This window comes from Schistocerca piceifrons, chromosome 1 (genome assembly GCF_021461385.2).
Source record: "Schistocerca piceifrons isolate TAMUIC-IGC-003096 chromosome 1, iqSchPice1.1, whole genome shotgun sequence".
Classification (NCBI taxonomy): domain Eukaryota; kingdom Metazoa; phylum Arthropoda; class Insecta; order Orthoptera; family Acrididae; genus Schistocerca; species Schistocerca piceifrons.
Window position 1 is genome coordinate 645,817,190 of NC_060138.1, and position 12,835 is coordinate 645,830,024.

General features: G+C 38.7%; 1 protein-coding gene across 1 annotated transcript in view; it reads left to right on the forward strand.

Moving 5' to 3' along the window:
- LOC124792201 (ionotropic receptor 25a) overlaps positions 1 to 12,835 on the forward strand; it is a 436,300-nt gene that overhangs the window by 104,576 nt on the left and 318,889 nt on the right. Inside the window, exon 5 of the mRNA XM_047257921.1 lies at positions 11,044 to 11,186. Within this exon, the coding sequence (XP_047113877.1) occupies positions 11,044 to 11,186 (143 nt within the window). The remainder of the gene's footprint in view (positions 1 to 11,043; positions 11,187 to 12,835) is intronic.

Below are 12,835 nucleotides of genomic sequence, written 5' to 3' on the forward strand. Positions count from 1 at the left end.
GTAACTCGGAAGGTGTACACAATCAAAGGCAGAGCCACATGTGAAAGCACCCACGTGATTTACCAACTGACCTGCCTACACTGTGATGCATTCTATGTGGGAATGGCCAGCAACAAACTGTCCATTCGCATGAATGGACACAGGCAGACAGTATTTGTTGGTAATGAGGATCACCCTGTGGCTAAACATGCCTTGGTGCACGGCCAGCACATGTTGGCACAGTGTTATCTGGATACTTCCCACCAACACCAGCCTATCCGAACTCCGGAGATGGGAACTTGCTCTTCAATATATCCTCTCTTCCCATTACCCACCAGGCTTCAATCTCCGCTAATTTCAAGTTGCCGCCACTCACACCTCACCTGTCATTCAACATCATGTTTGCCTCTGCACTTCCGCCTCGACTGACATCTCTGCCCAAACTCTTTGTCTTTAAATATGTCTGCTTGTGTCTGTATATGTGTGGATGGATATGTGTGTGTGTGCGAGTGTATACCCGTCCTTTTTTGCCCCTAAGGTAAGTCTTATATATATATATATATATATATATATATATATATATATATATATATATATAAAGAGATGATGTGACTTACCAAACGAAAGAGGGAAACATTCCACGTGGGAAAAATATATATAAAAAACAAAGATGTAACTTATCAAAGAGAAAGCATTGGTCTCTTGATAGCCACAATAAAAAACACACAAACACACACACAAATTTCAGGCTTTTGAAACCCAAGGTTGCTTTATCAGGAAAGAGGGAAGGAGAGGGAATGACAGAAGGATGTCGGTTTTAAGGGAGAGGTAAGGAGTCATTCCAATCCCGGGAGCGGAAAGGCTTACCTTATGGGGGAAAAAGGACGGGTATACACTGGCACACACACACACACACACACACACACATCCATCTGCACACATACAGACACAGGCAGACAAACCCACATCCTTTCGTCTTTCCCTCTCCTTCCCTCTTTTCTGATGAAGCAACCTTGGGTTGTGAAAGCTTGAAATTTATGTGTGTGTTTTTTATTGTGTCTATCAACAGACCAATGCTTTCTCGTTTGGTAAGTTACAGCATCTTATGCCACTTTCCTCGACGTTGACCTCCATCTGTCCAATGGCCAGCTTCATACATCCGTCCACATCAAACCACCAACAAGCAACAGTACCTCCATTATGACAGCTGCCACCCATTCCATATCAAACGGTCCCTTCCCTACGGCATAGGTCTTCATGTCAAATGAATCTGTTCCAGTCCTGAATTTCTAAACCATTACACCAACAACCCGAAAACAGCTTTTGCATCCCACAACTACCCTCCCTATCTGGTACAGAAGCAAATAACCAAAGCCACTTCCTCATCCCCTCAAACCCAGAACCCCCCAAAGAAGAACCCCAAAAGTACCCCACCTTCCCTACCCTCTGGCTCCTACCCTTGTAACCGCCCCAAGTGTAAAACCTGTCCCTTGCACCCTCCCACCACCACCTACTACAGCCCTGTAACCCGGAGGGTGTACATGATCAAAGGCAGAGCCACCTGTGAAAGTGCCCACGTGATTTACCAACTGACCTGCCTACACTGTGAAGCCTTCTATGTGGGAATGACCAGCAACAAACTGTCCATTCGCATGAATGGACACAGGCAGACAGTGTTTATTGGTAATGAGGATCACCATGTAGCTAAACATGCCTTGATGCACGGCCAGCACATCTTGGCACAGTGTTACACCATCTGGGTTATCTGGATACTCCCCACTGACACCAACCTATCAGAACTCCAGAGATGGGAACTTGTCCTTCAATATATCCTCTCTTTCCGTTACCCACCAGGCCCCAACCTTTGCTAATTTCAAGTTGCCGCTCCTCGTATATCACTTGTCACTCAACAACATCTTTGCCTCTGTACTTCCGCCTTGACTGACATTTCTGCCCAAACCCTTTGCCTTTACATATGTCTGCCTGTGTCTGTATATGTGCGGATGGATATGTGTGTGTGTGCGAGTGTATACCTGTCCCTTTTCCCCCTAAGGTAAGTCTTTCCACTCCCAGGATTGGAATGACTCCTTACCCTCTCCCTTAAAACCCACAACCTTTCGTCTTTCCCTCTCCTTCCCTCTTTCCTGATGAAGCAACCGTGGGTTGTGAAAGCTTGAAATTTGTGTGTGTGTTTGTGTGTTTTTTTATTGTGTCTATGTACCAGTGCTTTCTCGTTTGGTAACTCACAGCATCTTTGTTTTTTAATATATATTGTTACAGAGAAGGATACTATATCTGCAATTCAGCAAAAGTTAATAATGTGAATTAAAGAATTGTAACTATGTAAATGGAAAGTTCTGGCTGAAAGCCAATAATTTAAGAATGATGGTAACAGTTCCACTAACGATAAGGAGGACACTGAAGAGGGAATGCCAAGATAATTAGCTGGACAGACTTTCATGATAATGAGAGACCTAATTACCCATGTGGGCAAGGAAAGGAGGGTTTGAGCACATACTGAGAGTGAAAGAGTAGGAAAGTAGCAACGAGGGAAGACTTTTGTAAAAGGAATGGACTAACAATTGGCAACACTTGGTTTAAGAAGGAACATCATCTAACATAATGTAGTCATGATCTTTTGAGTAAATCTGTGGTAGACTACATGATATGTGACCACAACAAAAGGAGTACAGTCATGGATGTCATAGTAACACTTCCTGTAGCCAACACTTCCTGTAGCCTCAAGTAGTAATCACCATGTTTTAGTTGTGACAGTGAGAGCGTTTAAACAGGAAAAGTGGGCAGAAAGGCATGAAAGAAGGACAAGAGTGTGGAAGTTGAAAGAAGAGATATCCAAGAAAGAATTTCAGAAAATAATAAAGAACAGTATAACAAAGGATGAAATGCAGTCAGTAGAGGAACTGGGAAAGTTCGAAACAATGATGGCGGGAGCAGCAGAAAAATGGTGTTGTAGAACCAGTAACAAGAAAAATTGAAAAGATAGCACCCCTGTGAAATTATAGAGTAAGGGAGAAAGTTACAAAGAAAAACAAAGAATTCCTTATATGATTACAGAGGAAACAAGAAAGGAATACACTGAGAAGAAGAAAATGGCTAAGAGACTGATAGAAGCAAAGAAAAGGAAATAGATAGAAGAGTGGAGGAAAATGACAGAAGCAGGCAGTGAGGAGAGTAAGAAGGTCCTGTAAGGAATGGCCTAGCATAAGAAGAGAGGCATGAAAAGAGGGATTGGGAGGCTGACTATGTAGAAAAAATATAAAGGAAAAGTTTCAAGAAAATGTAGGTTTTTCAGATGTAGGAGAAAAGAAGGAGAGGCACAAAAAACTAAACATTAAGAAGTAAGTGGGTGGACATTATGTATTGAAACTTAGTTCCAAAAAAATTTGAAGTGATGGTGACAGTGAGGAAAAAGATGAGAGGAGCAACAGATATACATATTAGAGGGGCAAGTATTATAGAAAATGGCAAGTTTCAGATACCTATGGAGCATAACAAAAAACAGCAAGAGAAATGATAAGGAGATTAATGAAAGAGGAAGGCAAGTCCAAGTGTAAGAAGCTTGGTTTGGAACAGGGTACCACCCAAAAGCAAGCAGTTGTTATATCGAGTGTATTATCCTCCAGTACTGACATATGCATCAGAAACATGGCTAATGAAGAAAAGGCAAGACAGCAGGATACAAGCTTGTTATATGAAATCTGAAGAAGTATGATCGGATTTGCTACGATGGATAGAGTAAATAACAAGACAGTAAGAGAAATAGTGGAAAAGAAGCCATTGCAAGAGACTATAGAAGAAACAAGATTAACGCCTAATGGTCACAGTTATCAGCCAGGCTTTCCCAGTCTTCACTCTCACTGCCTACTTATCTTCCCTCACCCTCTCCACCCAACACACCTTAGTCAAGCTGGAGAACTGTCGTCCCATACAGAATATTCATTCAGCACAATATAGTCATATGTGCGTACGTATATGTGTATATACAGTGTGAACCATGGACCTTGCCGTTGGTGGGGAGGCTTGCGTGCCTCAGCGATACACATAGCCATACCATAGGTGCAACCACAACGGAGGGGTATCTGTTGAGAGGCCAGACAAACGCATGGTTCCTGAAGAGGGGCAGCAGCCTTTTCAGTAGTTGCAGGGGCGACAGTCTGGATGATTGACTGATCTGGCCTTGTAACACTAACCAAAACGGCCTTGCTGTGCTGGTACTGCGAACGGCTGAAAGCAAGGGGAAACTACAGCCGTAATTTTTCCCAAGGGCATGCAGCTTTACTGTATGGTTAAATGATGATGGCGTCCTCTTAGGTAAAATATTCCGGAGGTAAAATAGTCCCCCATTCGGATCTCCGGGCGGGGACTACTCAAGAGGACGTCATTATCAGGAAAAAGAAAACTGGCGTTCTATGGATCGGAGCGTGAAATGTCAGATCCCTTAATCGGGCAGGTAGGTTAGAAAATTTAAAATGGGAAATGGATAGGTTAAAGTTAGATATAGTGGGAATTAGTGAAGTTCTGTGGCAGGAGGAACAAGACTTTTGGTCAGGCGAATACAGGATCATAAATACAAAATCAAATAGGGGTAATGCAGGAGCAGCTTTAATAATGAATAGTGAACGCATTATTGTGGCCAAGATAGACACAAAGTCCACGCCTACTACAGTAGTACAAGTTTATATGCCAACTAGCTCTGCAGATGATGAAGAAATTGAAGAAATGTATGATGAAGTGAAAGAAATTATTGAGATAGTGAGGGGAGATGAAAATTTAATAGTGATGCGTGACTGGAATTCAGTAGTAGGAAAAGGGGGAGAAGGAAACGTAGTAGGTGAATATGGATTGGGGCTAAGAAATGAAAGAGGAAGCCGCTTGGTAGAATTTTTCGCAGAGCACAAATTAATCATAGCTAACACTTGGTTCAAGAATCATGAAAGAAATTTGTATGCGTGGAAGAACCCTGGAGATACTGACAGGTTTCAGATAGATTATATAATGGTAAGACAGAGATTTAGGAACCAGGTTTTAAATTGTAAAACATTTCCAGGGGCAGATGTGGACTCTGACCACAATCTATTGCTTATGAACTCTAGATTAAAACTGAAGAAACTGCAAAAAGGTGGGAATCTAAGGAGATGGGACCGGGATAAAGTGACTAAACCAGAGGTTATACAGAGTTTCAGGGAGAGCATAAGGGAACAATTGACAGGAATGGGGGAAAGAAATACAGTAGAAGAAGAATGGGTAGTTTTGAGGGATGAAGTAGTAAAGGCAGCAGAGGATCAAGTGGGTAAAAAGAAAAGGGCTAGTAGAACTCCTTGGGTAACAGAAGAAATATTGAATTTAATTGTTGAAAGGAGAAAATATAAAAATGCAGTAAATGAAGCAGGCAAAAAGGAATACAAACGTCTCAAAAATGAGATTGACAGGAAGTGCAAAATGGCTAAGCAGGGATGGCTGGAGGACAGATGTAAGGTTGTAGAGGCTTATCTCACTAGGGGTAAGATAGATACTGCCTACAGGAAAATTAAAGAGACCTTTGGAGAAAAGACAACCACTTGTATGAATATCAAGAGCTCGGATGGAAACCCAGTTCTAAGCAACAAAGGGAAAGCAGAAAGGTGGAAGGAGTATATAAAGGGTCTATACAAGGGTGATGTACTTGAGGACAATATTATGGAAATGGAAGAGGATGTAGATGAAGATGAAATGGGAGATATGATACTGTGTGAAGAGTTTGACAGAGCACTGAAAGACATGAGTCGAAACAAGGCCACGGGAGTAGACAACATTCCATTAGAACTACTGACGGCCTTGGGAGAGCCAGTCCTTACAAAACTCTACCATCTGGTGAGCAAGATGTATGAGACAGGCGAAATACCCTCAGACTTCAAGATGAATATAATAATTCCGATCCCAAAGAAAGCAGGTGTTGACAGCTGTGAAAATTACCGAACAATCAGTTTAATGAGCCACAGCTGCAAAATACTAACGCGAATTCTTTACAGATGAATGGAAAAACTAGTAGAAGCCGACCTCGGGGAAGATCAGTTTGGATTCCGTAGAAATATCGGAACACATGAGGCAATACTGACCCTAAAACTTATCTTAGAAGCTAGATTTAGGAAAGGTAAACCTACATTTCTAGCATTTGTAGACTTAGAGAAAGCATTTGACAATGTTAACTGGAATACGCTATTTCAAATTCTGAAGGTGGCAGGGGTAAAATACAGGGAGTGACAGGCTATTTACAATTTGTACAGAAACCAGGTGGCAGTTATAAGAGTCGAGGGACATGAAAGGGAAGCAGTGGTTGGAAATGGAGTGAGACAGGGTTGTAGCCTATCCCCGATGTTATTCAATCTCTATATTGAGCAAGCAGTGAAGGAAACAAAAGAAAAATTCAGAGTGGGTATTAAAATCCATGGAGAAGTAATAAAAACTTTGAGGTTTGCCGATGACATTGTAATTCTGTCAGAGACAGCAAAGGACTTGGAAGAGCAGTTGAACGGAATGGATAATGTTTTGAAAGGAGGATATAAGATGAACATCAACAGAAGCAAAATGAGGATAATGGAATGTAGTCTAATTAAGTCGGGTGATGCTGAGGGAATTAGATTAGGAAATGGGACACTTAAAGTAGTAAAGGAGTTTTGCTATTTGGGGAGCAAAATAACTGATGATGGTTGAAGTAGAGAGGATATAAAATGTAGACTGGCAATGGCAAGGAAGGCGTTTCTGAAGAAGAGAAATTTGTTAATATCGAATATAGATTTAAGTGTCAGGAAGTTTGGACAAGAAGAGAATAGAAGCTTTCGAAATGTGGTGCTACAGAAGAAAGCTGAAGATTAGATGGGTAGATCACATAACTAATGAGGAAGTATTGAATAGGATTGAGGAGAAGAGAAGTTTGTGGCACAGCTTGACTAGAAGAAGGGATCAGTTGGTAGGACATGTTCTGAGGCATCAATGGATCACCAATTTAGTATTGGAGGGCAGTGTGGAAGGTAAAAATCGTAGAGGGAGACCTAGAGATGAATACACTAAGCAGATTCAAAAGGATATAGGTTGCAGTAGGTACTGGGAGATGAAGAAGCTTGCACAGGATAGAGTAGCATGGAGAGCTGCATCAAACCAGTCTCGGGACTGAAGACCACAACAACAACAGTGCAACTCAAGAAAGGATTTGCCCAAAAGCTAGCAAAATTTTTGGTCTTCCCTCTACTATTCTGTGTATTGTTACTATTGCTCCTAAATTATTGAATTAAACTACAGGTGAGTATGAGTACATTACAGCAAAATAGTGAACCATATTTAAGCTAACAAGGAAATTCTACCACATTCTGAGTTGCCACTTCACCACATCAATCTGACTCATGCAAACAAAATGAAGAAAATTATCTCAAAATAACACAATCAGTTGATGTATGTGGTAAATACTCTCCAAAAATTTGACTTTTACAGGCATTCTGTACTCTGTGCATGTGCCACAAAACAAATAATGATTACAATATTATAGATGAAAACATATGAAAATCACAGTTTACTTAGAATACCTGGAGTGTGAAGAAAGAACTACCATCATTGAGAAGCAGCAGAACAATCTCTGAGTACATGAGCTGCAAAGACTTTTCTCCATGAGAAAAATTAAGTTGGTGGAAGAAAAGTATTGGAAACTGTCAAAAGAAGAGAAAGGAAAATGTCTTCAGATAATTATTCATTGTATCATAGTTTATGAGAGATAACATTGTTCACAGCTGTCTTGTGTGGATGTTTGTAATAAGAAAATATTACGTAATTATATAACCTGTAGCAGTTGATAGTGTAGCAAGCAGGAAGTGCATCCCTCAGAAATGGGAGATTCCCTTCTTTTCCATCTACACATGCAGGACATCACAAAAGTGACCATACACTTCAGGAATGTTTGTATCTAAGTTGGTACTATGTACATCTGTATGTTTTTTTATCTTTTTATTTTTTGTTTGATGCAATCCATTGTGACATATAATTTATAAATGTGAAACTGATGGTTCTGTTTTGGATGCATCTCACAGTGGGCAATCAGAGAGATCACCAAAGATGACAATTATGAAGTCAATATCTGTTCGACCATTATGGTTAGTCTAAAAAAGTCCTGAAGACTATTAGTAGCTGAGTTCCCATAAACTTCACATCAGTCAACCCAAAGCATATTACCTCAACAGAACTTCAGAGTGTACATTCCATGCCTAATGCATGGGTTGCTGGAAGATGGTCCAGACAAGTGGTTATGATTTTGTGAAATTATGCTTGATCACTGTCGAGTTGATCAGAATTTCTTACTTAACATTTTGTGTTTGTATGAGGTCACATTCAAGCTATTGGGTATATAAACCAACATAAATGTACTTACTGGTACACATAAAACCATCGTATTGTCTTGGAACAACAAATAAATCAACTCAGTGCAAATTTGTGGGCCAAAATATCTGCACATGGTGTCATTGGGATGTAGATTGAAGGAAATTTCTTTGGAGACAAGAATTCAAGAGGTTACACCAGGACTCATCAAGCATATGAACTATGATCAACCTCTACTTCCAACAATGATGGAGTCCCTGTGCATTATGCATTTGCTTGTATAACATAGTGTAATAATGTTTTGAAAGGAAGGGTGCTTTGCCATTATGCTGCACTTGAATTCCTACCATGATTCCCCAGTTTTGCCACAATAGATTTTTCCCTTTCAGTCAAGGTTAAAGATGAAAACTATGGAAGGAAACCACAAACTCTTGCTGAGCTGAACGGTTACAGTTAGGACACCTTCCACAACCTGGACAACAACATTCAACTGTGTGTGCTTGTTTTCACATACCAGGTAGATTTCAACAGTGTATTCATGAAGAAGAGAGACAGTTTGACTATAAAAAGAAGTGATATGCAATGAAATTTGTTGGTAGGCCTGTATCATGTTTGAATTATTAAAAGTTAACATAAGTAATAATAAGTGTGTCATGTCTTTTGTGCTGGCCTGTACATTTTGTTTAGGAAGCAGTAAGTTAGATGCTATGCACACCAGTAATCAGGATATGATCATCACAAACCCGCCACTGAGTACGAATGAAATTGTAAAGAATAGACTAGAATATCAACCTGAAGTGTTCACCTTACATATTGGAGACAGCTGATTGACAGATTACAACAATAAGAAATTTTTATGTTACTTAGTAGGTTTATTCTGACATTATTTTTATTTTCTTTTAGAAATAGATAAAGAAAACTTATTCTAATTTCTGCATCAGTGAATATTGTTTTTATAGATAGTCTCATGACTCCCAAAAGGCATGAGACTAGTTTATCAGTGCTCTTTCTGCCAGTTCCTTAATAAAATCACACATTTCCTGCAATTTATTTGTTCTAAATCTCCAAATCACATTACATCTCTTCCTTTGTAAAATGTCATTGCATATAGTAAGCACTGAAGTAATAAATGTTTACTAAAATAAAAATAATAATTTAAAAAATCTTCAAGGTAATTCACAATCCACGAGTCAGCAGGAAGTTGGAGCACCAAAAATGATTCATAAGTATAAACATCATACGCTAACACTAGTTTTACATTAACAAGATTATAAAATGTATTAAATACTAAAAATTATAAATATATTAATTAACAAATGATAACTCTGAAACATAAAAAATAGGGAAGGATCTCAATGAGAGAATTCATAAAAACGGAAGAATGTGCCTTCTTTTTGTGATGCATATCTGATGTAAACCGATCAGTAATATTAAAGATATGTGTCCTTAAAGCTGAAGGGTTTTTTCCAATTAGGAACTCGAGAAATATTTTGTAATAAGACAGTCATGCATGTTATCACCCAAGCAAAACAGTTTAGCAGTAAACTATATTGAGAAATATTTTTTAGTAAGTCATTCATCTTATTACCCAAGTAAAACATTGTAGCTGGAAACTACATTAAGAATAATGAAATTGTTCTTGAAACTTCAAGAATTTCTTAGCAAAGTAGAAACACAATACAGGGTGTTCACAAATCACGTACCATTTTTGTCTTATTGTTAAAAATGTTGACTTTTTTGTAGGTAATATAAAAGAATGTATGCAATAGAGGGAAGAACAGCTGTTGCTGCTGACTGACTGTATCCGGGACTACCTGAACGCTACATTTTCTAGGAGATAAATTAGCTGTGCAGAGCCAGGACTTTTGGCTCTCTGCTCACTTGATATGATCCCAGTGGACTGCAACCTTTCAGTTGTTCAAGATCAATTATTTTCACTTGGTGCCCTTCAGATGTGATGAATTCCCAGGTAAAAACATCCACTGAGGTCACGTCAGGTGAGTATGGAGCCCAAAGTCTTAGTGATGCACAGGCAGTCCATTTGCTAGGAAATGCGGCATTCACATAGTCCCAGATGCAGCTGGTCAGGACGACAGCTGTTCTTTCTTCTGTTTGTACAGCCTTTTTTATTCCCTGCAAAGAAGTCAAAATTTTAGCAGTAAGGCAGAAATGGTAAGTGAATTTATTAACATCCTGTATTTATCTATTAGGCCTATAGTTTCCTCAATATATTTGCAGAAACAGTAAAAGAATTTCAGTAAACAGCTTGATAAAAAGAAATGTATTTGTATACTGGTATCACACTGGACCCGTTACTATTCATATATACATTTTTACTGTGTGATAAACTGTTCTTTGTACAACGTGATTTGAATCATTGATAACACTGTTTGATTTCATTATTTATATCTGTTGTCTGTTCGGGCTGTTTGCACAAAACATACATAAATAGTGTAGTACATTGCTAAAACATATTTATTACCTGTAGTCTTCCATCAACTGTAACACTTGCTTCTCTCTCTCTCTCCCCCTCCCTCTCCGTCCCTCCCTCCTTCCCTCCCTCTCTCCCTCTCTCTTTCTCTGTCACACCCACCCACACACACACACACACACACACACACACACACACACACACACACACACACACAAACACTACTTCCATATTTCAGAAAGTATAAATTTAATTTTCAATTGCTTTTACAGTTACTGGAGAAACATAGACAAAAATCAAGAGAAATACCTAATACAGGTAATGCCTCCCATAGACACCATTCCTGAATTCATTCGTAGCTTCTGTAGTGAGCAGAACCTCACTAATGCTGGGATTCTGTTTGATGACACATTCAGTAAGTATGCCTTTTGTTTAACCTTTATCTGAATAGACAAAATAATTTGCTTACAATATTTTTGGCTGAAACTTACTGTTTGATAATGAAAAATCAGGAAAGAGTCATAACAGCAAATGATAAATTTATAACAGGGGCCACCTCTGAACTTTGTTTAACATTATTTTCAGAGAGAAATATATGTTCAGCAGAAGAAAAGCTTAGCTCAAGTCCTACAAAGTTACAGTGTTTGGGGTAGTTAGTTGATGTTTAGCAAATCACTGTTACATTTGTCTTTGATTATTTTCTGCATTGGCATTTATTGTGCAATATTTTTCTAAATTTGTTACTTCAGGAAAAGTGACTCTTTCATCTTGTTGTTTGAGTGATCACCCCCTCATTTTTATCCTTCACTAACTTGTATCTCTCTTCTCACTGTGGGAGGAATGAATAGTTTCAAATGCTAGGAAATTATTATTATTTATTTATCATGTTCTGTGGAACAATGTGAGCCAAAGTCACTTAGTCTTGGAACAGGTAAGTACATAATTTAAAGAACATTTATTAAAAGAGATGGGAATGTACTTGCAGTGGGGAGAATTAGAATTCTGAGTAACCTCAGTGGTGACCTACATGAAGTTTGTGAACTGGCATTGCATATCAGTTTGCTGGGGTAAGATTTTTTAGTGAGAATACAGAGTTGCCTCAAAATATAATCCCACATGAAATAATAGTGTTAAAGTAAGCAAAGTAAACAAGCCTTTGTGTTTCAGTCTGAGAAATGGTGAAGGTAATTCTTACAGCGAAAATACTAGCATTCAGTCTCTGCACAAGGTGTGGAATGTGATACTTCCAAAGCTTTCCATCTATCTTGAGTCCAAATAATTTTAAATGGTTCACTTCACTGACTGTCTGACCACCCAAGTGCAGAAAATTTTGCTTTTACAGGACTTCTATGTCAGATACACTATGTATTACATTTTGTTGCAGTTAAGCATTAGTCTGTTCTCTGAAAGTCATGTACTAATGTTACCAAATACGCTGTTAGCTACATCACATATGTAAAATTCTATGTCTTTCAATATAACACTTGTGCTAATAGTGTGGAAATGGAATGGCTATTAATGTGCAGTGTTTGCAGAATGGATTTGTAGTTAGGGGTTCTTAGCCAATAAATAGATGGCAATAACACTTAGAAAGTGTATTTTTTGTGTTAACATACACTTTTTTAAATGTAACAATGCCTACTGATGTTAACAAACTAAAATTAGATAAATTAGAATGTCAATGATGTTTGTTGTGGGGTTCTAGTGTGGGTCGTTTACAAGGTATCATCTTTGGAAAAGTTCCCACACCAACACTTGTACAATATATGTGGTAGCACACACTGAAGAACAACATACATGCATAACTAGTTATGTGGATTGTGACCAGTAATGAGTCAGTTGACCATCACTGACTGTATTCAGAATGATCACCGGCAGCAGCAATACGGCTTCTAGTTTGGTATGGAATGACTGCTGTACATCTGTTAGCATTTCAGCAGAGATGTCTAAGCAGGCTGCAACAATGCATCATTGCGTATTATCAGGTGTAGTTTGTATGTTCTCGTAAAGAGCATCTATCAGCTCTCTCACAGAAAAAAGTCTATAGGAGTCAAATCTTGGAAA